Raw genomic sequence first — 25149 nt, forward strand, 5'->3', positions numbered from 1 at the left:
CAATATCACAAAATCACAAAAATCCCAGTCAGTTCAGAATTCAAGATGTGTTTTAGCATGAATGACAATGATTAGCGAAATAATATTTAATTATTTCAACCCCTCCAGTTAGTTTGTAAGTAAAATGAGCTGACTAGTGCTAATTAGCCTAAATGAAGGGAGCAAACGTTAGTCGTGTCGCTAATTCATTTATTGACGTGTGGAAATATCTCTACCTATCTAAGATCCGCCCGTCGGTTCTCTGAAAAAGTGACCGCAGTATTAACGACAGTTGCCAAGACACGAAGGGGTTAAATGGAGAAAAAAAACTCGCAAAATGTTTACTGACGCAGGCTCGGTTGTATCTATTCTATTCGAGTTCAATGGAATTCGTAGGCGCCTGAACAAACAGTTCAAGCTACATATCAATGAATCAGCATAATCTATCATTATTGTAGTCACGTGGTAACGTTATACGGATAAACAAAGTAGCAACATAGTGTGATGTTAATATACTGTAACAATTAACAAACAAGAACACAATAATGGCAAGATAGACTGCTGGCGGTTTTCACAGTATGTGGAAGAGGCACATCGTTAACGTTACGGCTTGGAAGGCAACGCCTGGATAAAGAAGATAAGGGCGACATTATTTTCCCCTGCATTGGATTTAAGAATATGGGTGTAACGTTACCTCAACGGTGCATTAAAGTAATCTGGGTCCTTGGTTTGTTTTATGGGCTCAGCGACAGTACTGAAAGTAAGTAGCTAACGTTAAATCTTATAGCCTACTTGCACCTAGTTGGAATAACGTTGCTAGTCAAGTGTGGACCTAAGTTATTTTTCCAACTTTATATGGCAGATAACTGTATTATTGCGGTTGCAGTTATGTTTGATAACATTTTCAAGAGCCAAGTATTCGAGTAGTAGAATATTCCCCAATTTAACTTGTGATCACTGCGTCGTGTACAGTGTAGCTAACGGATTTAGCTAATTGGCTTGCATGTCTTTATGTCGGTGGGGGAGCTTTATCCATTGCACTCAGTCATAACTAGCCAACTACTAGCCACTTAGCTTACAAGCTAACTGTTAACTACCCACTTAGCAAACAAGCTAGAAACTATGCTCTTTGTAGCCTAATTGGTTAGCCAGTTTTGTTTTACCGCTACTCTATGTTAGGTACTATTCTGTTAGCTAATCTATTACATATTTTTTCCATGTCAAACCTTTGATAACTTTAGCTAATCATTATGTGGCACAAATTATGTTCGTGATTGACCCAGTCAAACTTACTCGACATTATCGTTAGAAAGCATAAACTGTGAAGTCAGATGTAGCCATTGACCGCCACTAGTTTACTGTAAATATACTTGTAGCTACAATAACTAGCTAGCTGGCTACATAAAGTTTGTTCGCTTAGTTTACCAGATAGCTAATATACATTTTCAGTACAATGTCACCGAACAGTTTGTTGTCCCGTCAGTTTTGTATTTATGCCATTTTGTTACATTGATTGACATTTGGTTCAACGATCAATTTCTGTTGGAGGCAACATGTGGCGAATTGCCAATTATTTAAAAGGATGGGGGTGGGGTCCGGACAGAAGTTACTTTGCAAGGGTGGTTTGAGGACTTGGAGATACGCACTTAAGCGGTATACATATAGAACCAAACCCTGTTTATCATGAAACATGTTTTTTCATGTAATAGGGGCTTCTACACAATTCTTCGATCTACGTGAACATGTAATGGTTTTACAATTCATTTTCTTATAGATGAGACCTTTTAAATATTTACCTGTTCCTCGTTATCGTTAGTTTCAATGAAATCATCTATACATACCTAAACCTAAACATAAGCCTGCCTACCAAGCAGCCGATGAAGGTTTAAAATATTTGTTTTTTTCGTGTTCTCCCCTAATGAGGATTTTCAGAATAGTGTCTGTCTGTATGCTTTTGCTACCTCAGTGTCGGCTACACAGTAAACGGCGCAATGGGAACGCAAAATAAAGTTCATTAACCCTTTGAAGTGTAGGTTTCTTGGATTGTTGTTTTTCCTCCAAAATTGGTAGTTGTTCCAGAATTCCTTTGCTTTCAGTTACAAGTGATTGTTACATCAACTAAGAACATTCGAATAATCACAAGTCTTCATTTTAGTAGTTTTCCCGTAGCACCTGCGTGCAGATTATTTATATTTATCCGGATTCATTTCTTGTATTTTTTAGAAGCCCATAGTTTACTCGTATTTACAATTGGCTTATGACACCATCTACGAACATCAGTTCACCATCTAGGAACAAAAAAACCCTGTCTGCTGATGTCACCACCTGTACCTGTTTTTTAACCCTCTGTTACCATGGTAATACATTGTAGTACAGCCCAGCCTCCATTTCATTATTTTTTTACAAGAATGTACTCAATCAATGCCCATAACCCCTTCTCTCTTCATTCATTATTGGATTTCATTATTTGATTACTTTGACTTAAATGATAATTACAATGTGGATCACAAAATAGATTTTACACAATGTATAGAATAATTGTGTGCTGAATATCCTGGGTAATGGGTAATATCCTTTTCTTATCCCTTTGTATCCTTTGCAATTTACTTACAGCGACTCAGGAAGACTGAGCAAAAAACTATAAAAAGCCCTATATACATTCTGTCTTGAATGCATTATAAAATGACGTGGTTCTGTGTGATTACTTGTATTGAAGCCAAATTCTACCACAATAAAAGTGGTATGGAAGACAATGTAAATTGGTTACCATGGCAGTGGGAGGGACAGGGCATTGGCAGTCATCTTCTTTATCATAGCTAGAAACAAAGACATCCTACCAACAAAGAACACACATGTGATTGTATACAATGAGCACAGCTGTTGGCCCTCTCCTCCATCTTACTCGTTAATGAAAGGCCACTACTGCACGGCATTGGGTAGTAAGCACTAATTTTCTCTGGTTTGTTTATGTTTTACCCTGTAATCCGTCAATTCCTGGCATTTGGGAAGTGACTCCCACCCCCATTTTTGTGTGCCAGTACACAAAGCTAATAGATTGTTGTGAATGTTTGAGTTACCCCTGCAGCATACAGAAATGCAACAGAAACATTGTAAACTTTCAACATATGTGGACTGTTTGAATAAACTCTGTTCATAAGGTAAGGGTGTTAGTTATCTTTTGGCCAGTGGGCTTTCTCGCTGATGTTCCAATTTTTTAGGATGGGAATCTGGTCTGTGGTCTTGAGAGTCCCACCCAGGAGGCCACGTCTTCCAAGAAAAGGGAGTTTGTGATGGAGAGGGACCACTTTTACAGGTGTGCAAAATGCAATCTACCATATGGTGTTCAGCTAGGACACAATGGGAGTGTGGACCAGCTCCTGCCCCCAGAGTGGTGTCCATTGTCCATGTTGAGTATAATGGTGAAAGTGAGAGTCAATATGAGTCTCTGTAGGGCAGATTAGTTGACTTTGCAACCAACAGAAAGGGCCACATTTTCGCTGGTATTGTGCTGGTGCTGTGTGCTACAGTATCTGAGGAAAGTAGTATGGAGATTTAACACATGACCTGCTATAGGAAAGAGATTATTCTGAGTGCTTTGGCATGGCACTGAGCAGGTATGACCTGTGTAAGCAGGATGAGTCACACAGTAACACTTTGTGGGCAGGAAGGTAAAGTGGAAAAGGAAGGGTGGTGAAGCTTTAAAAATTAGTATGAGGGCAATATTTGTGAGGGCCCAATGCTGAATGCATGTGAAAAGTTTTGCTAGCAGTGGTTTGCTGAAGATCAGAATGGGGTCCAGGAAGGATGAGAGAAATGTGTAATTCTAGTGTGTGTATAACTGTTTAAATGCTAGAAGCATTAAAAAGAAGGAATGTGAGCTCATGATTAATGGGGGTGGTGACATTATGGGCAGTATAGAGATGTGATTAAATACAGTGTATAAGGATATGGTCATTATTCGTGGGTATGAAGTGATCCAAAAGGATGCAGCCTACCACACGAGGAAGTAAAATAAAGCAATACATTGTGCGCATTCAGCAGGTTGCCGTTGGATTTTGCAGTCAGGGAGGTGTTTTTCCATACAGATTTGTCAATGCATGGAATGACTTACCAGGCCTCGCTGTCAAAGAGGGTATTCAAAGGTGTTCTCGGCTTGTCACTCTTTATACCTGTGGCAAGCTAAGATGGGCTGAATTGATCATCATAAATCATATAATGTTTTCTTGTACATATGCCACACCTAATTGTTATTAAATATGTTATTTCTGTATTACACATAGTTGCAAATTCAAGCGCAAACAGCTTTTAATCCCAAAACCAAAGAACACAATAGAACTTTACAGTTTCCAATGGGTAATGTTTTGCCAAATGATTCAGAACTTACTCTGAGCACAGTAGTACTTCTGCAAGTTTGAGTGCAGGGTTGTTAATCATTTGCGTGGTTATGGAATGCTGTTACGTGTCTATCTGCAGGCTTTTCAAAAGACTGTTCTTCAGCCGGTTGGCAGCATAGGTGTATTTCAGGTCTTGTTTCAGAGTGTGCCAGGTCTTACTTTGCCTGCTGCAAGTGTTGTGAGCTGCTCGCAGCAAAATAATTCACAGTAAGCTTTTATGATCTGTGTTGCGTCTAGTCAGTTTTTGCGTGTCTGTGAAAGCAGTATAAGTGCCTGTTATGAATAGGATTAGCATTGCTGCTCTGGCCATGGCAAGCTGTTTTGGCTTTTATGGTGTGCATTGCCATTTTCAAGCCTTAGAGACAGAAAGCACAAATTAACTCCTATAATATCTGTCCTCAGCCATCGCAAATCTGTAAATTAGTGCATAACGCTGTCTACTTTCGTTTCCATACAGTGCTTCAGATCAATAAACAGTTACAAGAAAATTAACTGGAATAGAAATGACAGTAACAACCATAGTGCTTCAGTGCTTCTTAGTAAGCATAAGTCTTCTGAAAGGGTGATCATATTTAAGATACATGGGATTGCATTTGAGAGCGCTTTTGTATACACATCAATTTTAAACTCCCAGGTCTGGGGTTAGCTATATTATCTTTCAGTACAAGTGGATACCCATGCTATTGCGATCACTCAATTACTTATAATTATAGGGTTGTATCAGATAGCCTTTTGTCAATACATTGTCAACAGAATAATTATGTTTGTTTTCTCCTTGTTTGGCAGCATGAGGGCAAAACAAAGATAATTCTTTTTTTGACAACATATTGACAAAAAGGGTGTCTGATACAACCCTATATTCCCTCAGAATTTCCAGGTGCCCATGTCAATGTGAAAGTTTGTGTTACATCTAAATATAGATGGGTTCTAGAGAACCCATACTTAAACAGTGAAACCAGTTGTGGTTTGGGTGACTGTCACAATGTGTCTGAGAACAAGATAAAGAATTACCCATGTGTCATCTTTTCCAAAAAATTTAAAGATTAAACTTTTTCATTGTTATTTAAAGTTTAATTGTCCGGTCGGGTACATTTCTTTTCCCAGAGGGAATATTTATCCAAATCTTGGTAAGATTCCCACAGTTACTTTCAACCCTGATAAGTGACACAAGATTAAGGTCTAATCAACTCCATAGTTCTAACGTTTTTCGTTTTAATAATTATTTTTGACTTCTATGAATTGACTCATAATATAGGCAGCTTATAAGTGGAAAAGCATTTCCCCTGAAAGTCTTCAGCCAAACCCCATTCTTTATTTAAAGGGCCTTCTCTGAGACTCAGGAATTCAGGCTTTTCCCACACAAAAGCCTCCATGACCGCGGCAGTTCTCAAGCCATATTTATGTCTGCCGTTTTAAATTGTGGAATTAATTTCAAGTATCCTCATTCTGTCTGAATTGAGAATATGTGGATTATAGTTTACAACCTTGACTTCTCCAGAATTCTGGCTTCCAGTTTATGATGAATAGGTTCGAAGCGGAGGGCCAGCTGCTCCTTCAGGTATCTGGTGAATGCCTGACAGCAGCCTGGAGGGACAGGGTCGGAGGCATCTTTTCTGTGAAAGTCAACTCCAACACACGTCTGATACCCTCATTTGATGCACAAATGACATTTAATGAGATTTGGCCTTAATTCATTGAATGATTTAACAAAGTAATGCCTCTGAAATGGACCCATAGGTCTGGCATGGAGCTGAGAAGCCTCTTTAGTTGGCTGTATAGCGAATTCATATGCAAATTCTGGTCCTTATTTGCATTGGCAGCATTGGCTTTCTTAAGGAAAACATGCTATATTTAACTCGACAGTCCAACTTTAACTTTAAATCCAAACCATGTCCTAGTTTGTTTCGAGAAACATGATTTTTCCCCAATTCTGTGAAAATAGGCCTTTTTTGTTTTTTATGATTTGTATATATACTAGGGCTGATGGCTGCTAGGAGACCTTTCATTGTAAATAGCATTGGATATTCCTCAGCAGCCTGCAACAGACTTTGAATGTGCCTCTATTAGACTGCATGTAAACATCATTTAATTAATTCATATTTCCAACAAAATATTTTTCAGTTACAGCAAGGTGCTGCTAACAAACAGTACACTGCCATTCCAGCAAATGAATTTCAGTTGCAAGATTGCCGACTTCGATAAGGGGGAACAAAAATAGCAAGCTATATGCCAAAATGGGAATACTTGAAAAAAAAAAAGAGCAAAAAAACCAGAGTTTGTAATATAACATTTGTGGAGAAGGACGGTCATCCACACACCAGGGGCCTGAGTGCCCACTGTGAGCACAGTACTGGCAGAGTAGGCCAGGCCTGAGTCTGGCTGCTGTCCAGTTGTGAAAAACCTTGGGCCGGACAGAGCTGCCAATGCTGTCTCAGTTATTCTGGGCTCTTGCAGGGGATGTCTCATGCATTGTACTCTTTTCCCCTGCCCTCTCACCCCAGGAAAATGGCAGTGTAACACTGGTCCAACCTGCTGACAAATCAGTTCTGTTGCATCCTGCAGTGTAGAACAGCCAAAGTGCTGTTCGAATAGACAGTACAATCACAGCACTTAACACAAATAAATGGTCTGCCCCATGCAGAATTGTTGATAATTGTTGATAACGTGATTAATATACAGCAAAATAAATAGGGAAATTTTGAAAAGTAGAATGCCTTTTCCGTGTTTGGAACTGAATGTGTAGGTGAATTTACCGTTGGAATTTGTTTGCTTTGTTTATTTGAAAGAGCTTTGTGTAGCTTTAGCCCATTCAGCCTCTCACTGTTTCTCTAATGTAACCCCCAGGCTCAGCCTCACACCAGACCTCCCAGCTGTCTGCATATGAAGTGACTGTCCCCAGACGGATAGGGAAGCAGAGGAGAGACCTGGATGGAGTGACCTCAGGCACGGTATGTCCCCAGAGCGAAACTACAGCGCTACTTTCCCAGGCCTGCTCCACAGATGGTCCAGATCACACAATTATGTATGCACCCTATGCCCTCAGGCTGTGTCCTGTTCTGTGGTTCACTCATTTTAGGGCAGAAGCAATAACTTAGACTTCAGAGGTATTCAAAGTAATGATGCATCCGATATGCTCACCACTTATCAACCTTGTGTGATACCTGCCATGTTCTGCCAGATTTACATTGTATACATAGTTATTACATTTAAGGTGAATGATCACTGCAGTTAAACATTGTCATACTATCAAATAATGCGGATGTGGCAGTTATTTTATGTTGTAAAGATGAATTCCAATAGTTTTCATTCTGGATATTTATTATTCCAACACAATTCCAGGCTACGTTCAGTGTCGCCTGAATGTAGGCATGCATTTTAAGTGCATATAGTAGGGTTTGGAACAGCGTTTAAGATGGCTGACTCCCAGAGCAGGGTACTGCTGTCCTCCTGGGGCAGCACTGTGGTTTTGTTTTTCTTCAGTGAATGTCCAGTCTTTGCTGATTATGGGTTTCCTGCTGGCCGCTTTCTCTCGACTGGGCACTGGGCTTTCCCATAGCTGTGTTGGCATAAAATCCAGCAGGAAGTATCCCCGGGGTTATCTAGTCCATAGTAACATCCTCTTCAGCTTGGGCTTTGCCAGGTTAAAGACAACTGGGCAACAGGGAGCATTTCCTCAAACAGACTGATACAGTTCTGGCACACATTTCTTAAATTTGAATAATGCCCCTCGCCAGTGAATTCTGCCTGTGTCTCCATTTGCTTTGGGAAGTTGTAAGAGCGTGTTCAGTGCTATGACAGGTATGTGTGCTGGAGCCAAGGCTTGCAGGCACTGCCTAGTGGAGTTCCAGCTCCGGGTCTCAGTTTAGGGAGGTGGGTGAGTGAGCCAGCTTTCTCTCCCCCCCCCCCCCCCCCCCCCCCAGGGGCCCAGATTAGGAGTGCTGTGTGTCTGCTTGGCTTGTTCCAACAGGCTCACTGCTCAAACATGTAGAGGGCGATACGGAAAATAGTCCGTGCCTGACGGCTGTTTGATCAGAGAGAACTTATCTGGCGCTGACAGAAAAGGGGGATTTCTCCTGCTTTCCTGATGTGGCAGTGGGGAATGTTGCTGTTTTGGGAATGGCTCTACTGGAGCTTTCAGTGCCTGGATCAGTTGAACCAGTGGTGGTGTCGGGTGTGTCAGGGGGCTGTAACCTCCACCCTCACCCCATGTACTCATATAGTACAGTCCATATTGGACAGTGTTTGGACAGTGACACAAGTTTTGTTGTTCTGGCTCAGCACGTTGGATTGAAATAAGCCCTAAAAGTAACTGTATGACTTAACATAATCTTGAAAAAAAGTTGTGACATTTCGTACTTGATTACAAATCCTTTGCCTTTAATGACTACCTAAATTTTGAAACCCAGACATCACAAGACGCTGGGTCACATCACATCACAACTTCCCTTGGGTTCCTCTGCCAGACCTACAATGCAGCCATCTTCAGTTCCTGTTGGTGTCAGGGGATTTTTGCCTCCAGTCTTGTCTGAAGTGAGTGAAAAGCATGTTCAGTTAGAATCAGGTCAGGAAGTTGAGTTGGCCTTTGAGGACGGTTTCACTTTTCTTCCCCGCCAAACTGCTTGGTTGTGTGTGTGTACATCGTGTTTTTGCTTAACAATGTACAAAACAGTTTCTTTTGACACACCCAGTCTTTTGGCTGTCTCTGATAATTTTTTTCAGATTTTTCCACCCCATGATGGCCTGCTTTACTGGCATTGACATTTGCTTTGTCATGCATAAATTAACGATATAACATAACACTTTTGTTAAAAAACAATTGCCCAATTGCCTTTGGTCCCCCAAAACAGGAGGACTGTGTAATTCCTGTAATTCCTACACGGATCACTGATTATGGATGTAAATACCCTCAAATTAAACTGACAGTCTGCAGTTTAACCTCATTTTTGTTGTATTTCAAATCCAATGTGCTTGAGTACAGAGGCAAAAAAAAATAATAAAATTGTGTCACTGTCCAAATACTTACAGGCTGTACCTCTGAGTCAAGGGAAATGGGGAGAAAGTGACACTTTGCTTTTTTGGCTCAGACTGTACCGGCCTCTGGAACATTCCACCTCACCACTGACTCAAAAACACCTCCTTTTGCAGTTTAGTTCCAGAAGCGCCACAGGAACCATCTGTCAGAAACAGGTGCCCAGTCCGTGTGGGGGACGCTAATAAGACCTGCCATGTGTTTGGCTCTGCAGAAGCGCACACTAACGGGAGCGGTTCAGCTTGCCGCACCTCCCAGTCAGCTTGCATCGATTGAACCGGACTTAGTGCTGGAACTCAATGTTGAGGAAATGTGTTGTTTACAGATCAGCTTTCAGCGTAAGTTTGTTTGACTGTTTCCATTTAGCCGATCAGTTTACAGTTTTCACTGTTCATTATTTTGTTTGGGTCCCACTCAGGGTTTTTCTTTTTTTCTGGTTGGGTATCTGAAGAACAGTATGTTGGGGATTTTTTCTTGGCAAAATGAACACAGTGAAGTTGCTCTTCATATTTCTTGACCATGAATAAACAGCTTAAGTGTCTGATAAGACTTAACAAACATTAAGCCGGAAAATCCAGGAATGCTCTTTTGTGTCCTGTGTTTATTGGTTGGCGACCTTGGTCTCCTGGCTTCAGAACTTTACTGTTCTCCAAAAGCTGCCTTTTGAAAAAATATTAACTGTTGGCTTTACCCAGGAATTGAGCCTTGATAATTCCACACACTCTTTATTTTTCTAGAGCTCTTTAATTTCATGTTTCTATCAGCATAACTTATGGCTGTGTTGACTTTTGCCAATGTTGTCACTGCAGTCTCTGTGGCTGAGATTGTCCATGTTCAGTCCTTCAGTCCTTCAGGATGTGTCCTTGTCATTCTTCAGCTAAATTGGATAGATGGGCCCATTTATCCTTGTTATATGGGTTCTATATTTGGTTTTCTGCTGCTTTTATATGAAATCACACACTTTGTGTCACATGATCACTACGCATATGACAAACTCACTTTATAATAACTAACTGGCCTGTGTCCCTGGAATTTGATTTTTGTCATGCTTACTTCCGTAAAATGTTCATCTAAATGTGATAAACCCTTTTAATGGCTCCCTTATAGTGTGGATAAAGCCAGAGATATTTACGTCCTTATACATGAGACACCTGCTGCATTAAGTGGGTGGGACCGTAAGCATAATGGAATTAGTGTGGGCTGAGTACAGTAAGTGGCTGGAGGCGAGGGCAGTCTCTGTGGGTGTATGAGGTGAGTCACTGAGTGGGGGTGATGGAGGAGTGTGGCAGAGAGCAGGGCAGCAGAAGCAGTTGCTTCTGTCCTGGCACGACCTTAATGCCGCCTCCTGCCCCTCCTCTGCTGGGGCTGTGCCCCTGGCATGAGGCCATCCGAGCAACGGAGGCGTTCTTGGCAGGAGGTGCTTCCTCGTCTTCCTCCTCACCCTGCTCTCATCCAGTTATGCTCCTCTCTCAGTTTCAAATAACCTGTGTTTTTGTTTGCCCTCCATTTTGCTGTGTAGAATGCAAACACGCTGCGAAAAAGACTGTCTTAACAAGTGTTTTAGACTTGTAATGAGATGAAAAATCTTATTTGCTTTCGTAGGAGTAAAATATTTGCTTTTGCTTGTTTTAAGTTATGAGTGAAATTGTCTCACCCCTTTTGCAAATCTTGAGTCCAAAGGTCTCAGCTCATTGTAGACTTTTTCATCCTTTATCCGTACCAAGATTTATCAATGGGGTAAGACAGCTTAACTTGTCAAGCAAACAGTAACTTAAAACACAATTCTTGTACTTGAGAGACTTTAAGATTCATTGCAAGACTGAAACACTTGTTGAGAGCCTTTTTTTTTTCAGTCCACCCCACACAGCTGCAGCAGGCCCAGTCCCCCAGTGCTGTAGTTAAACCAGCCGTGTAACTCAGGGCGGGTCAAAGGCCCGCTCGTTATGACCCAGCCTTCGGTTCACTGCGTGTCCTCTGCATATCCGGCGGTCCGTTAGCGGAAGGAGCCGGCTGCTTTGCAGGCTCTGGAGGCGCGGGAGGACCTTGGCTTGTGTGCGTTAGCCGACCGGTGGGCACGGGGGCTGTGAGGTGAGATTATTTACAGCGATGGTGTTGCACGCCCACCGAGACACGTGCGAACGCCCCCGCGGTGATGGATGCATCACGCTAGCCTCGGGTCATAGTAAACGCTCTCTAAACCATCGCTAACGGTCACCTTGGGCAGGCCTAGAGCAGCCATTGTTTAAATATTGCTAATGAAGACTAACAGCGTAATGAATGTTTGTGTATTTCTGTTTGAAGGTCTCCTATGTCATCCATGCCCAGGGGAAGGACCACAAGGTCGTCCTGGAGAAGAACGAGTGAGTGTGACTTTTAATTACATGGATACATTTCTTTTTCTAAAGAACTTGTCATGCATTGTATAAAGAGGAGGCTCACAGTTGATGGCAAAGCCAGCAGAATACGCCTTAAGGAATGACTACAATTACGCTGTATAAAATCCATTCCCAAGGGGAAAAATATTTCTATGGTACAAATGATTGCTTGTGCCCTGCTGGAATGCGTTGCATTACTCACTCGTGTGACTGGAAAATAGCTCAGCCTGAGAACTGGGATCAGCTGCCGATAATTCAGAGGATGGAGTCAAGAGAGAGTGGCAGTTAGTGATGTCATCACATCATAAAGAGTGGCAGTTAGTGATGTCAGTAGTGCAGGTGATCCCAGCAGAAAGAGTGGCAGTTGGTGATGTCAGTAGTGCAGGTGATCCCAGCAGAATCGTTGATGTACAGTAAAGGAGGAGCCCTTCTTTAGTTTGTCCTTAGCGTTACGCCCTGAGGTTCTCGTCCTTGCGCCGGCCCTGTGTGAAATCGAGGTGAGTCACTCGCCCGCGTTGCCACCCTTCTGCCAGGAGCAGTCATTTCCCGCAGCCGGGCCCAGATCAAAGCACCGTTGTGGATTAATCATGGCCGTCCTGCACGTCCAGATCACCCGCTGCACTCGCGGCTCTGGGTGACGTACTCAAGACAAACACCAGATGCTCACCTCCAGCATCCAGCGGGGCGGAGGGGGGTCACCCGATGTGTGCGAGCCGCTCTCCCCCCCCACCAGAGTTTTCTGGCATGTGTGTGTCTGGCGAAGGGATTGCTTCAGAAGGGGGCTGTGGAAGTTTCCGTCCCCAAGCTGAGGCTAACTGCCCTGTCTGGTCCTGCAGGCTCCTGCTTCCGGATGACTTCACCGTGTACTCGTACGGAAAGGATGGCGCTCTGGTTACAGAGAGGCCCCGCGTGCAGGTAAGAAAAGCGCCAGGAACGCAGTGGCCAGCGTGCGTTCAGCTGTTTGTTTACATGGAAATGTTTGGGCCTGGGCTATTCCTATCCCTGGCAGAGAGCTAGAAAGTACCAACAAAAGCATTCAGGGCCTCTTTTTGGCTGACACAATCTATCCACATGACAGGTGTTAATTGGCCATATGGTATGGATACCAACTCCATTGCACTGCTAAAACAAAAAGTATTTTAGTCTTATGTTTAGACTTATCTTATTTCTGTTGCTTTCTGTTTTTGCTAAAAACGACCACAAATATTGCCAATGTGGTTACAGTATTACTCATTTCACACAAGCTTGCCAATGGGGTAAGAACATTTCACTTATCAATCACACAGTAACATTACAAGACTAAAGCACTAGTTAAGAAAATTTAAAAAAATAGTCAACTATAAAAACAATTTTTTGCAGTGATGTGATTTCATTTCCAGATCCAATGTTACTTGAATAGAACCATTTTATTTTAGTGGTGACACCAATGTTGTTGACAAGAGGAAATTGTTTAGTTGAAAATAGAAGCCTCCTCACACAGGCGTAGAGTGTGACACCACTTGTTATCTGAAATCAGTGTGACTTTTCATTTCTATATTAAGCAGGTGTCAGAGCACTCCTGCTATGAATAAGAGTCTTGTTTGTTGTCCCAGCACATCACACCTTGTAGCTCATCCCACGTTATTTGTGAAGTGAGATTAAAGCATCCACAGCAAGGTGGTTTGAGCAGCCACAAAAAGGCGAAGTGTTTGTTGCCATGTACTGAGCTAACGGTTTGTTGCCGTGTACTGAGCTAACGGTTAGTTGCCTTTTACTGAGCTAACAGTTAGTTGCCTTTTACTGAGATAACTTTATTGCCTTGTACTAAGCTAACAGTTAGTTGCCTTTTACTGAGATAACTGTTTATTGCCTTGCACTGAGCTAACAGTTAGTTGCCTTTTACTGAGAATTGTATTGCCTTGTACTGAGCTAACAGTTAGTTGCCTTTTACTGAGCAAACTGTTTGTTGCCTTGCACTGAGCTAACAGTTTGTTGCCTTTTACTGACATGGCACTGCAATATTTGAATCAGGCATACTTGTGGAGACTGACATAATCCTGCCATTGGACGGCAGTGGTGAGAGGATATAGTTTGACATGAAGTTTGCTTAATGACTGCAGAATTAACATCTACCTTAAATGACTCTCTCTCTCCAGTCTCTGTCTGATGTGTGCTAGGAGTCAGTGTGTGGGTAGCATTAACAAGACAAGAAAATGTATCTGTCAGCTCAGAGAGAGGTACTGCGAGAGCGGGAAATGTGCGTGTCTGAACATTCCTACGGTAATTCAATCAGTTTCTGTTGGACAAGGGAAGCTCCACAGGATGTGTTCCTGTTTCTTCTTGTCTTCATATCAAATCAGATTACCTTTTACCAGCAGGGACATCTTTTACTTTGATCCTACATGGGCTGTGTGTCTGGCATGCTAAGATTACATTTGGTGATGAAAATAAAAGTATTGAGTGGAATAATGGGTATTGCCTTATCTCCTGTGAATCCACCAGAAATAATAGTTGTCATCTGATACCCTTTGTTTATAATTCAGCGTTTTGAGTTTTGCCAAAGTAGTGTCGATGATGTAATGTCCACCAATGAGTTGCACGTGTTCCCCCATTTTTTCCCAATTTTGTGTTCGCTGGTCCCATCAGTCAACCAGAAAATGTCCAGCTTTGTCTAGACACACACACACTCTCTGATTCTCTGGCCAGTGAAGGTCTAGAAATTGTGTAAACAGACCAAATCTCATGAACGCAAACTACATTGAGCCGGTGTGGCTCGGTGTACTGGTGTAAAATGTACCCATTTACCTTACTTTAATGGCCACAGGACAAACTTCAATCTAGTAACACAATATGAATACAATGCAGCTGTGGATATGGGAATAGGGAATAGGGGATATGGGAAAATATTCCAGCACTACACCTTTAACTACTACTCACATTTAACATTATGACTAACGCTTATTACTGGAATACAGACATGCTGTTTGGTTTCCTGGAAAGGAAATGTTCTGCTAAGTAGGCCTAGTGTGAGAGTGTGGGTGACCAGGGTTTAGCAAAGTTCAGTATCATGGTCACTGGCATTATACTGTCAAAGTTTGCTGACTGTTAGTACACCAAACTAAGAAAAATTACCATTTTATTATCAGTCAGGATGGACATGGTACTATGTATCTGCCCACAGAGTCCCAGCAGGTCCTCTCACTGAGTTGGCACAAGAAGACAATTAACACTTAGGAACAGATGGGTCAATTTTTTTAATATATATTTTTAATTAGTTCAAGGTTATCTTTTCATTTTTGAGTAAATAAAGAAATACTTAGTTATCACTGACTCTCTTGTGTAGTGTTTGAGGTGATGCTAAACAAAACTAATGTTTCATTATGTTACCTTTTTCATCAATCCAGTTTCCTTGGCATCCAGACTGTGCCACACAAATGACTTGGGTGAAGGTTCTTTATATTTCCCTTCCCTCCAACTCCAAATTTACATGTAATTTATACCCCACCTGTATACCTTAAATGGTCAAGTCCTAGGAATCTATGTTTGGTTCTTGGTTTATTGTACCTCCTAATTGTGAAGTTTACACTAGTGAGAGAGGCGCAGCTTTGGCCACCATTTTGGTGACAGTGGCATTTTGGCACAGTCACCTACAGTGATTTGAACTTGCATAAAAGCTACATGGGAACAAGCATGATCAGTGCTGAAGTTAATCTGCTTAATCTGAACATAAACAGATAACAGTTTCCTCGTTTTACTGACAGTGAAGGTAGTTGTTTTGACTGGTGTTTGGGATGTCATTCTGATGTCACCAGCTCCCAGTCCTGTACTGATTGTGACAACGATATCACCTACCATGGTACCAGGAGCCACTGAGACCACAACCTCAAGACACTATCTACCACAAGAGCGAACCCCAAAAATAGGAAATTCACTTCAAAGATGATTGAACAGTCAGATCAGTCATGATCTGAAAAATATGAGTGAGACTAAGCTCGCCTGCCACACCTGTCTGGTACGCGGATGGACAATATCGTATGGAATGTTGACCCACAGGGTGACATGCAGTTGATGCTACAGTAGCATTCTCAGACACCTGCTGGGAAGGTGGCTTTTTGACTGGTGTTTGGGATGTTACTCTGATGTCATGATGTTAATGTCAGGCCTGTAGTACTCGGTGAACAGACCTCACTAGAATAGGCAAACTTGCATGGTCAGAATGACACTGGCTTTGCTGACCACTTCCTGTGTGACCATAAGCACATGGGACTGTCATCCCATTGGTGGTTTAGATTACAGCGAAACAACTGTGAAAAACACACGCATACACACACACACACACACACACTCTGTAGGCCTGGATTATGCTCCAGGGCTGTAGAGTACAGTATGTGTGAAGGCTGTAATATAGTGAGCTTGCTGACTGGATTCCTGCCTTTCCCATGCATTTTTATTGCACTTGTCTTCATAAAACACATGAACACTCCTCCATTATAATATTTTTACACTCGGTGTCTCCAGGCTTTCTGTGCCTGTATTTGGTTTTGTTATGATGTCTTTGCATCGGGTCCTGGGATATATGCTGGGATGATTACTGTGGTGTGCCATGGGTATTCCTGCTCTTTCAGGAGTGTTTCCCACCGTGGGCGAGAAGTGGTGGAAAAGAGGGAGATGTGGTACCAAATCTACCCACATAGACGGGCCACAGAGCTGTTTTTCACAGTTCAACGTTATGCTGTTTGTGCTGCCAGCTAAGGGTATACAGTAATATATTTGTGACAAAAAGCCTTTATATGTTCTCATACTCATTTAAAGACCATAAAACTAAATTAGATTTGGGAATTCATTTGAAGTCCCTAGTCATTACCAAGGGCATTCTTGCACGAATCTACAATATAGATTTAATAAAACTGCACAGCAGAAGTGCTCAGTTCAGAAGCTGGAGCAATATTGTTTATTTATCGCATACTTTCTCAAGGAAGGAAGGAAGGAAATATGAATGGAATTAAATTCTTATGACTAGAATCACAAGCTCATATTCCACTTGACAGATGAAGGATTTCCTGTTTACTTGACATGATCACCCGGACATTGCATTCACATGTCCTGTCAGTAAAAGTGAGTAAGTGTCGGTGAGTAAAAGCTAAAAGCTAAGATCTAAGGGGCATTGTCGGTAAGGGAAGAAGAAGGAGGAACCAAACTGCCTTGTGACCGGTTCTCGCAGTGTACACAAATACAAAGCTGGCCATCTCCTTTCCACTGGAATTGTCTGCTTCTCTCTTCTGTGGAGGACCAGTAATGTTTTCCTCTACCAAATTCAATGAACATGCATTTTATACCATGAAAGCCTGGTATGGTTATAGTATGTTTTATATGTTTCAAAGGCTTCTGAAAAAAAGGGAAGGAGTTATTAGCAGATTCTCTTCCTCTCGGTCATCTTTTAACACCTCCCTGGAAAGACAATCTGTTAGTCATCCTTTCCAAGTACTGACAACCCACAGACAGATCCCGTCAGTGTGAGAGTTCAGTTTGTTCCAGGAACAGAGAAACGAGAAACCATATACAGGCAAAGGAGCGACTTATTCTCCTTTATTTTACCACAGTACGTTTTAGTGGTGGCTATGAAAATGGGTTAAATGTTGGTGCAGTGTTATTTTTTCAAGTAAAGGCCAACAGGACATTCTACGGTCCTTTCAAACCTTTGGCTTCTTAGGTAGAGAACAGAGATTAACGGATAGAGAAAGGCAGGGATCATGACTCTGTATGGCTCCAGAGTCAGCAGTCCTAAAAACTGCACCACACATCTCGTCCATGAGTTGAATTTTGCCATCATCGCAAGTTAAATCCAGACATTTTCTTTGGAAGCAGGCTCCATGGCTGGCTTTTGTCGCCACCTAAACTTTTCCGTCTGTTGAGGAGATGAGTGCTCTCGACAGCCTCTCTTGCCAAGCCCCCCCTCCCTCGGTTGGTATGCAGACATTCCCTATTTTTGCTGTCTTCACAACCTAGTCACCACCCACTATACAACGGGCGCTTCTGCGTGCCAGAAAGGAATGACAAACGCTGCACACATCTGGGAGACGGACCTGTCAGAGGGAGTGGACACGACCCACAATGCCTCATGTCATTCCCAACTGCCCCCTGAAGAATATCTGCCATTGTCGGCACCGCACACGCCATCTCAGCCAGCACACAATGTCTTGCTCTCGCGGTTTGAGGGCTCGCTGCTTTGTCCAGTCGTTTAGCAAGAGGTCCTTTCGTATGAATAAACATGACTGGTTAATTGAAGGATACCTTGCATTCCTTCCACACCTATGGGACATTTTCCATTGATTCCCCTCAATTTTAATGAAGATCTGTTCGCTAGATTTAGGGTTGTGAACTGATTAATAAAATACACTTGCAAATTTATTTTCATGTTTCTCCAGTATTTTGATAAATTTGACAGAAAGGCTACACATTCAATTTGGCAGGATGTTGTGGATTGTTAATAGCTACTTTTGTTTGATGAACCCATTAATGTAGATATCACAGAACTGAAGTTTCACTTTCTGTATTTAAAAAATTATGGGCATTGTAAATTATTTGAGGTGATTTTTGTTTGGATCTGAAGAATACTGAAATTATTCTGTTCACCCCTTTTTTGACACAAGCTTGAAAATGACATACCCAAAATGAAATGGTTACTATTCTTGAACCCTTTTAACTACAGGCATAATCCTGGTCTCTTCTGAAAGGTAACTCTTTGGGCTTTCTAATTACTCTAAATATTACTAAAACAAAGTCACAGAAACACAGTGGAAGTGGAAACTTATTTTCTGTGTTTGAATGGATTCAGATTATTGTGGCTTTTTAGAATTAGAAACTATTATTCATTTTGTTTCCATTTAGGAACTGTTGTTGCGAAAGCAATGAAATCTTAAAATAAGTTATACAGGTATAACCGTGAGTTTTAGCGCTTTCAAGTAAAAACGTAGCTACCTTAGTGATTGGAAATTGCACCTTGAAAAAAGGAATGAATGCAAAAAAACCCACACCCCAGCCCGTGAGACTTGAGGGGTTAAAGGAGCAGGAAGCTGACTCCTAGTGGATGAACACACACTAGGGAGGTGACAGCAGGAAGTTGGTTATAAGCTGGGAATGTGATTCCCAGTGTGACAGGAAGTCTTGTATGTAGTCTCATGGGAGTGACACAGGAACTGTCTGATAATCCTGCTTGGAGCCTGTAGCGTCATACACGTCTGCTCGTCAAGCAGCTCATCAGACAGCCCACGCACCCCTGACACTGAGCGCTTTGTGTGGAGGAGGCCAGCGCCTCCTCTCGCTCTCCACACACCTCCAGACACTATCTAACGCAAGAGCAGGAAATTCACTTCAAAGCCTATGCAGATTGAACAGGCTTGGTGGGTGAGACCAAGGTTGCCCGGGCTGCCTGTTAAGGTTCTTTTATTGTGTTGATGGGTCCCACGGTCTGATATGGAATCTGGGCCTTGTTGGTGTTGGCTATTGCTGGCAGCCCTGCAGACTGATTTGCAATTGATGCTAGCATTCTCAGACACCCACTTGGCAGTGATGCGCAATTATGTCCACTTCTAGCTGATCAGATCATAAAGCCTGGCTGCATGTTGACATTTAACAAGTATGCTTGGGTCCAGATTGCTCCATTCTCCCTCCCAGTCCAAGGACTGCCATAGAGGGCTTCAGTGGGCTGAATATTAAATTCTTAATTCAAAATCATAAATCAAATATTTATCTGAATTAACTGATTAAGGGATTACATTTTTAGGAGTTGTCACTTCAGGCTTCTCTAGCAGGGTCGTTGTGTCCTGTTTCTGGCTGGTTTGTGTGGTGTGGGAGAGGGAGGTACAGCCGGGCCACATGGGGAGAGCTGAGTGGTCTTTGTTTGCCCATCAGCAGCAGATGCCATTTCTTACGCAGGACATGGCAGTGTGGAACGCACACACCCAGCTACATACACACCCAGCAAGGTACACATATGCGGCCAGCCCCCCACACACACACACCCAGCTACACACACACCCACCCAGGTACACATACGCAGCCAGCCCCCCACACACACACACAGCTACACACACACCTACCCAGCTACACATATGCAGCCAGCCCCCAACACACACACACCCAGCTACACACACACCCACCCAGGTACACATATGCAGCCAGCCCCCACACACACACACACACACACACACACACACAGCTACACACACCCACCCTGGTACACATATGCAGCCAGCCCCCACACACACACACACACACAGCTACACACACCCACCCAGGTACACATGCGCAGCCAGCCCCCCACACACACACCCAGCTACACACACGGCCAGCTCCACACTCCAGCAGACCTGCAGTGCAGTTTTACTCAGCTGTTTCCAGAAACTTCACATGTGCAACACATCAATAGTAAGGCGATTAGATCATACGGTTGTTTGCACGCTAGAGGCTGCCAGGTTTTCTCATGGAAGGCGACACAGTGTGGGGAGAGGGGCAGAGGGCTTATGTGCTCTAGCTCCTCCCCTGATCAGCCCCCAGGATGAGTACACTGCTTATTCCTTTAAGGCATGGTTTTATGGAAAATTATATCTGCTTTTTCCTCTCTTCTCCGCCATCTGTGGGTCCCATTGTGACTCTGAACAGTTCAGACCGCCCACTGTCCCTGTCTGCAGCCACCCCTTGCCAAACACACACGCTACCGTTACAAAGATCTGAGCAGTGTGCCAACCACAAGGATGCCATCTACACAAGCTGTGCTTAAAGTGAATTCCATTATGAAAATGTGAAACATAACATAACAATGAGAACAGCCCATTCACCCAACACTGCTTGCCATTTTCCTACAACTAGTGTACCTAATGCTTAATGTACATAAAAACTAGGTCGTATCTAGCACCGTATCAGGCATGGTTTTGAAAACCCCTAGCGTTTCTGTCTGCACTACATGACCTGGCAGGCTATTCCACACAGTGACCACACTCTGTGTGGGGAAAAAAAAAATTCTGCTGAATGAATCTTCCATATAAGCCCCCCTCAACCTGAAAAAGCGTCATGCTGTGTGGTTGTCTGCCTTTACTCTGCAAGCCAACTGAGTGAATCATCATCTGGTCCTGTCCTCTCAGGCCCTGTTAAGGCAGTTTGCCATCCAGACGCTTTGATCATGTATGGCATGTGAGAGTGACCTTTGCCCTCTTCTCTCCTTGGCAGGATCACTGTCACTACCAGGGTTATGTGGAGGACATGGAGGGCTCGTCTGTGGCCCTGAGTATCTGCACAGGCCTGAGGTAAGGGGGTTGACGTGGCTGGGGGAGGGGGGGGGGGGCAGGGGTCAGGGGTCAGGATTACTGGCTGATCTCAGCAAAAACAGACTCCCTTCATTATGCCAGGGCCCCCTCCCATCAAATCACCCCCCTGTTCATCAGCTCCCATCATATGCAGCATGGCCTTTTCACCTGCTAACAGTCTGACATGGCTGATAGCAAAGTGAAGCTCACGTCCATATTCCTGCTCATCTTATCATGGTTCCCTCTCCTGCCAGCTGGAGGGACAGAGAGAGTTGAAGACGAGCTGTTTCTGCACTCACTAACACCGAATCCCCTCAACCCATCTACCTTATATAACAACAGCAGGTCATTAGATTTAATTACGCCCAGCTGTCCTTTTCCCCCGTGTTTCCAGGACAGCGTTTAGTGGGACGCTGAATGTGGTAGAACTGTCCGGAAAAGGCGGCTCTTCTCACAGTGTGAATTGAGCCACACAATTGGACTATTCTGCAGACCAGAGAGAAACCGCTGGTCTGTGAAGGTGGGGGGTGGGGGTGGGGGGCGCTGACCCAAAACGGACTGTAGTGGGCCACCATGAACCGCTAACGCTAAAGAGCACACACTTAGGCTGTCACGGTCCCTACTGTTACAGTCATGGGCTCATAAATATAATTTTCATTATTATTATTATTATTATAATAATAATAATAATAATTATTATTATTATAATAATAATAATAATAATAATTATTATTATTATTATTATTATTATGAAAGTAGTAGTAATAGTTTGAAATCTTTGAATTATAAGGTTCTAACTGACATGTTTGGCAAACATGAGTTATTGTTATAAATATGTTGTTTGTCTGCCAATTTCATAGAATTCAATTTGATCTATGAAAACCTGCCCTGCATTTCAGTTTTGCTGTGCTGATGTTTTGAAGCTCAATATTTCAAAACCTATATAGAACTTTATCATTACAAAGTCAGGGTTCTAATTATAACACAAAAATAAATAAATGAATAAATAAATATGACGATAAGCGTTAATTAACTGGCAAGGTCACTGGGTACGTAATTACAGTGATGAGCAGAGGAAACAGGGTTGGGAGGTGAGTGGAATGATCAGGTGGCCTGATTGTGAGGGGCATTTCCTGCATGGCCTTCCCTATGAATGATTCATCAGTGGCTTAGTGTTTAATACAGGGTTCCTGACCCAACACAAACACAATTCATGCTTGTATACACTAAACATCTGTCCAGTGTAATGAAACTATCCCACCAAATCACCATAGCAAAGTTAACATGATCTTTATCGTAGCTTATAGCGATGCGGTCGTCACCTGTTCTGTATTAACATACGGAATATCATTTTTTTGTGCCGTCAAAATGTGAACGCCGCAAGATGGCCGCACGGCACCTGCCTCTGACAGGGCCGGAACCTTCCGCTCTCCCCGCACAGTGGGGGAGAGGCCCTGGAAGCAAGGCCAGCGCAGCCGGTAAATCTCCCTGACGCCACACGCGCTCCCCGTTTGTGGCCCCTCGCCCGGGCGAGGGCTGGACCGCGGGAGAAGAGGGAGGGCCGCTATTGTTCCCTGTGAAAGGGGAGCTCATTTCTGTTCACTGTTATTCCGCTCGGTGTACTGTACCGCCACTGAGGCCCCTTTTAAACATATGATTGGACCTCGTTAGAGATGGAAATGAGGCACACCTCCTTCTGCGGAGCGCCCTTCACTGTCGCAGTGTGTCGCAGTAGCGCTGGCCCTGGGTGGCGTAATCAGCTGAGTGCCCCTTTATACTCGCAAATGAGAACTGAAATTACATAATGGTGCTCTCAATCTAATATATTCTGCAGCTCAACAGGGGCTCCCTGTCATGCTCTAAGAACTGTTTCTCTGAACTGTTTTCAGGTCCTGGTTTCAGGTCAGCAAGTTTCCAGTGAGAACAAACTGTGCTTCAGCACGTACTGTATGAGAGGCTTGATGAAGGGGTATTTCCAGTTACCGCAATTAGGTGCTGTATGGCTGTTAATGACCTGTGCTATCAGGCTGTTGGTCTGCCTTAAGCTGGTGCCCTTATCCAAGCACATCCTTGATAAGGATACAGCTACAGCTCAGGCAACAACAATCAGTTGATAACAGTCTGATTAAGATAGCTAGCTTTCATCATATTTATTCTGTTAAGTATGTGCTGGCTAAGACTGCTCTACAGTTTTATCGCAGGCCTATTGGAACTGTGCCTGTGTGGCGTTGTGGGACTGTGCTTGACTAGCCTGCTGCTACCTCCAGGGGTGTCCTGCACATGGAGAATGGGAGCTTCGGGATCGAGCCCCTGGGGAACTCCACTGGCTTCCAGCACCTGCTGTACCGGCTGGAGGACGTGCGGACAGAACCGCTGACGTGTGGGACAGGTCACACGGAGACGGACCACACCCATGACCACAACCACGACCACGAACCGCGTGCAGTCCCCGTCAGCCACCTGCTCAGAGTGAGTGAGCGCAATCCACTCTCAGCTCCCCTGACTCTCATACAGAAGTGTTGCACCGCCGAGATTGGTTGATTGAAATGAAGACCAAAGGTTGCCATGGCAAGGATACTATTTTACTACTAGGCAACTTGTTTCTATTAATTCATAGATTTTGTTTCCATAATTCACAAGTTGGAGGAGAAGCTGCTTGCTATAGTAACAAAGCGCGCTGTCTCTGAACTATGAATGTGAAACATGGCTGGACAAGGTTCTGCCCACAGACACTGCCACAAGACCCTTTGTCCCTGAAGTAGCTGCATTAAGCCAGCATCCTTAATCCTGCTAATACAGGCCTGCTGCTGCTGACTCCCTGTCTGTGTTTGCTGCTATTCTAGAGAAAACGGGCAGTGCTGCATCAGACACACTACGTGGAGCTGCTACTGGTGGTGGACAATGACAGAGTGAGTAGACCGGCTCTTATGTGCTGTATTCCTGGGATTTAGTCAAGAAGACAAGGCCTACTGCAGCAGATAACTAGTTTATATGCACGTCGTTTACAAGTTACATGAATTTAATTGTTGATGTGTGGATTCCACGCAGGCTGTTGGTATAAAATGTGTTACAGTACAGGAGGGCAACCTGCTTCTCTCCTGATGTTGACAGATTGCTGTTTTTCTGCAGAAGTTACTGCATAAGCATGTGACAATCTATTTAATTTATTTTTTATTCTTCCTTGAATAGTTTTTATTTTGGCTCGGTACAGTGTCAGCTAATGCAAAGTGACCAATGTAGATCCATGCTAATGCTGTGTTCTCTCGTCTTCCTCTGAGCCAGTTTAACTCCATGCACCGGAACCAGACAGCAGTGCGCGAAGAAATGGTCGAGCTTGCCAACTACCTCGACATCGTGAGTCCCAATGCACTCAGCAGGAAGGACGATGCACTGGCGTTTTGGGCTGAAGGTCATAGAAACGTTTTCTTTTAAAGAAGTCACTGGAAAGAAGCATGTCAGGCCCAAATTAGATAGTATTAATCACAAAAGCTACATTTTAAGTGCAGTGAAATGAAATAAAAGCCTCATTAGACAGGAAATTAAATTGATCAGCTCATGCTAACATCAGCCTGCTCTCCATCAAGGTGTATCAGCACAGATCCTTGGCAACTTCTACAGCCCTGTATATGTCTACTGTACTTCCACAAAATGTACTCACCACTGGGCTGATTGTTTAAGATTCAAACCTTCTCTCAGTGAGCCTAATTTATACTCTTAGAGTAGTGACAATCATAAATATTTGCACTGTGAAAAACTCACAGAAAACTGTGCTTCCCAGAAGCAAATATCCAGCCAACTTGGTAAATAACAGACATGGTAACTACACGCACTTGTATTATTCCTGGGCTTAACTTTACTCTTTTCAGGAGCAGATTATAGCAAATCTGTTTTTTGGCAAGCCTGTAGCCATTGTAGTACACCTGCAAAATGGAATTACATTGGTTTTGAAACGGCTAGATATTAAATTTAGAAAATTGCTGTTTTACATGGGAGAGCTGACCAATGCAAACGTAATATTGAGTGTAACTCTGTTGATCATATATAGAGAGCGTTGTATTGATCTGTAGTACATTGAACGTTCAGATGTGTAT

General features: G+C 43.2%; 1 protein-coding gene across 3 annotated transcripts in view; it reads left to right on the forward strand.

The window, feature by feature from the left end:
• Positions 1 to 348: 348 nt before the first annotated feature.
• Positions 349 to 25149, forward strand: part of adam9 (ADAM metallopeptidase domain 9) — a 35318-nt gene continuing 10517 nt past the window's right edge. For all 3 annotated transcript variants that reach the window (XM_061259815.1, XM_061259816.1, XM_061259817.1), the window contains exons 1-8: positions 349 to 739; positions 7218 to 7321; positions 11704 to 11762; positions 12614 to 12692; positions 20982 to 21058; positions 23326 to 23527; positions 23902 to 23967; positions 24341 to 24412. In XM_061259815.1, coding sequence (XP_061115799.1) covers positions 658 to 739; positions 7218 to 7321; positions 11704 to 11762; positions 12614 to 12692; positions 20982 to 21058; positions 23326 to 23527; positions 23902 to 23967; positions 24341 to 24412 — 741 coding nt within the window. In that variant the 5' untranslated portion in view covers positions 349 to 657. The remainder of the gene's footprint in view (positions 740 to 7217; positions 7322 to 11703; positions 11763 to 12613; positions 12693 to 20981; positions 21059 to 23325; positions 23528 to 23901; positions 23968 to 24340; positions 24413 to 25149) is intronic.

Source organism: Conger conger, chromosome 11 (genome assembly GCF_963514075.1).
Source record: "Conger conger chromosome 11, fConCon1.1, whole genome shotgun sequence".
In the NCBI taxonomy this organism is placed as follows: Eukaryota; Metazoa; Chordata; class Actinopteri; order Anguilliformes; family Congridae; genus Conger; species Conger conger.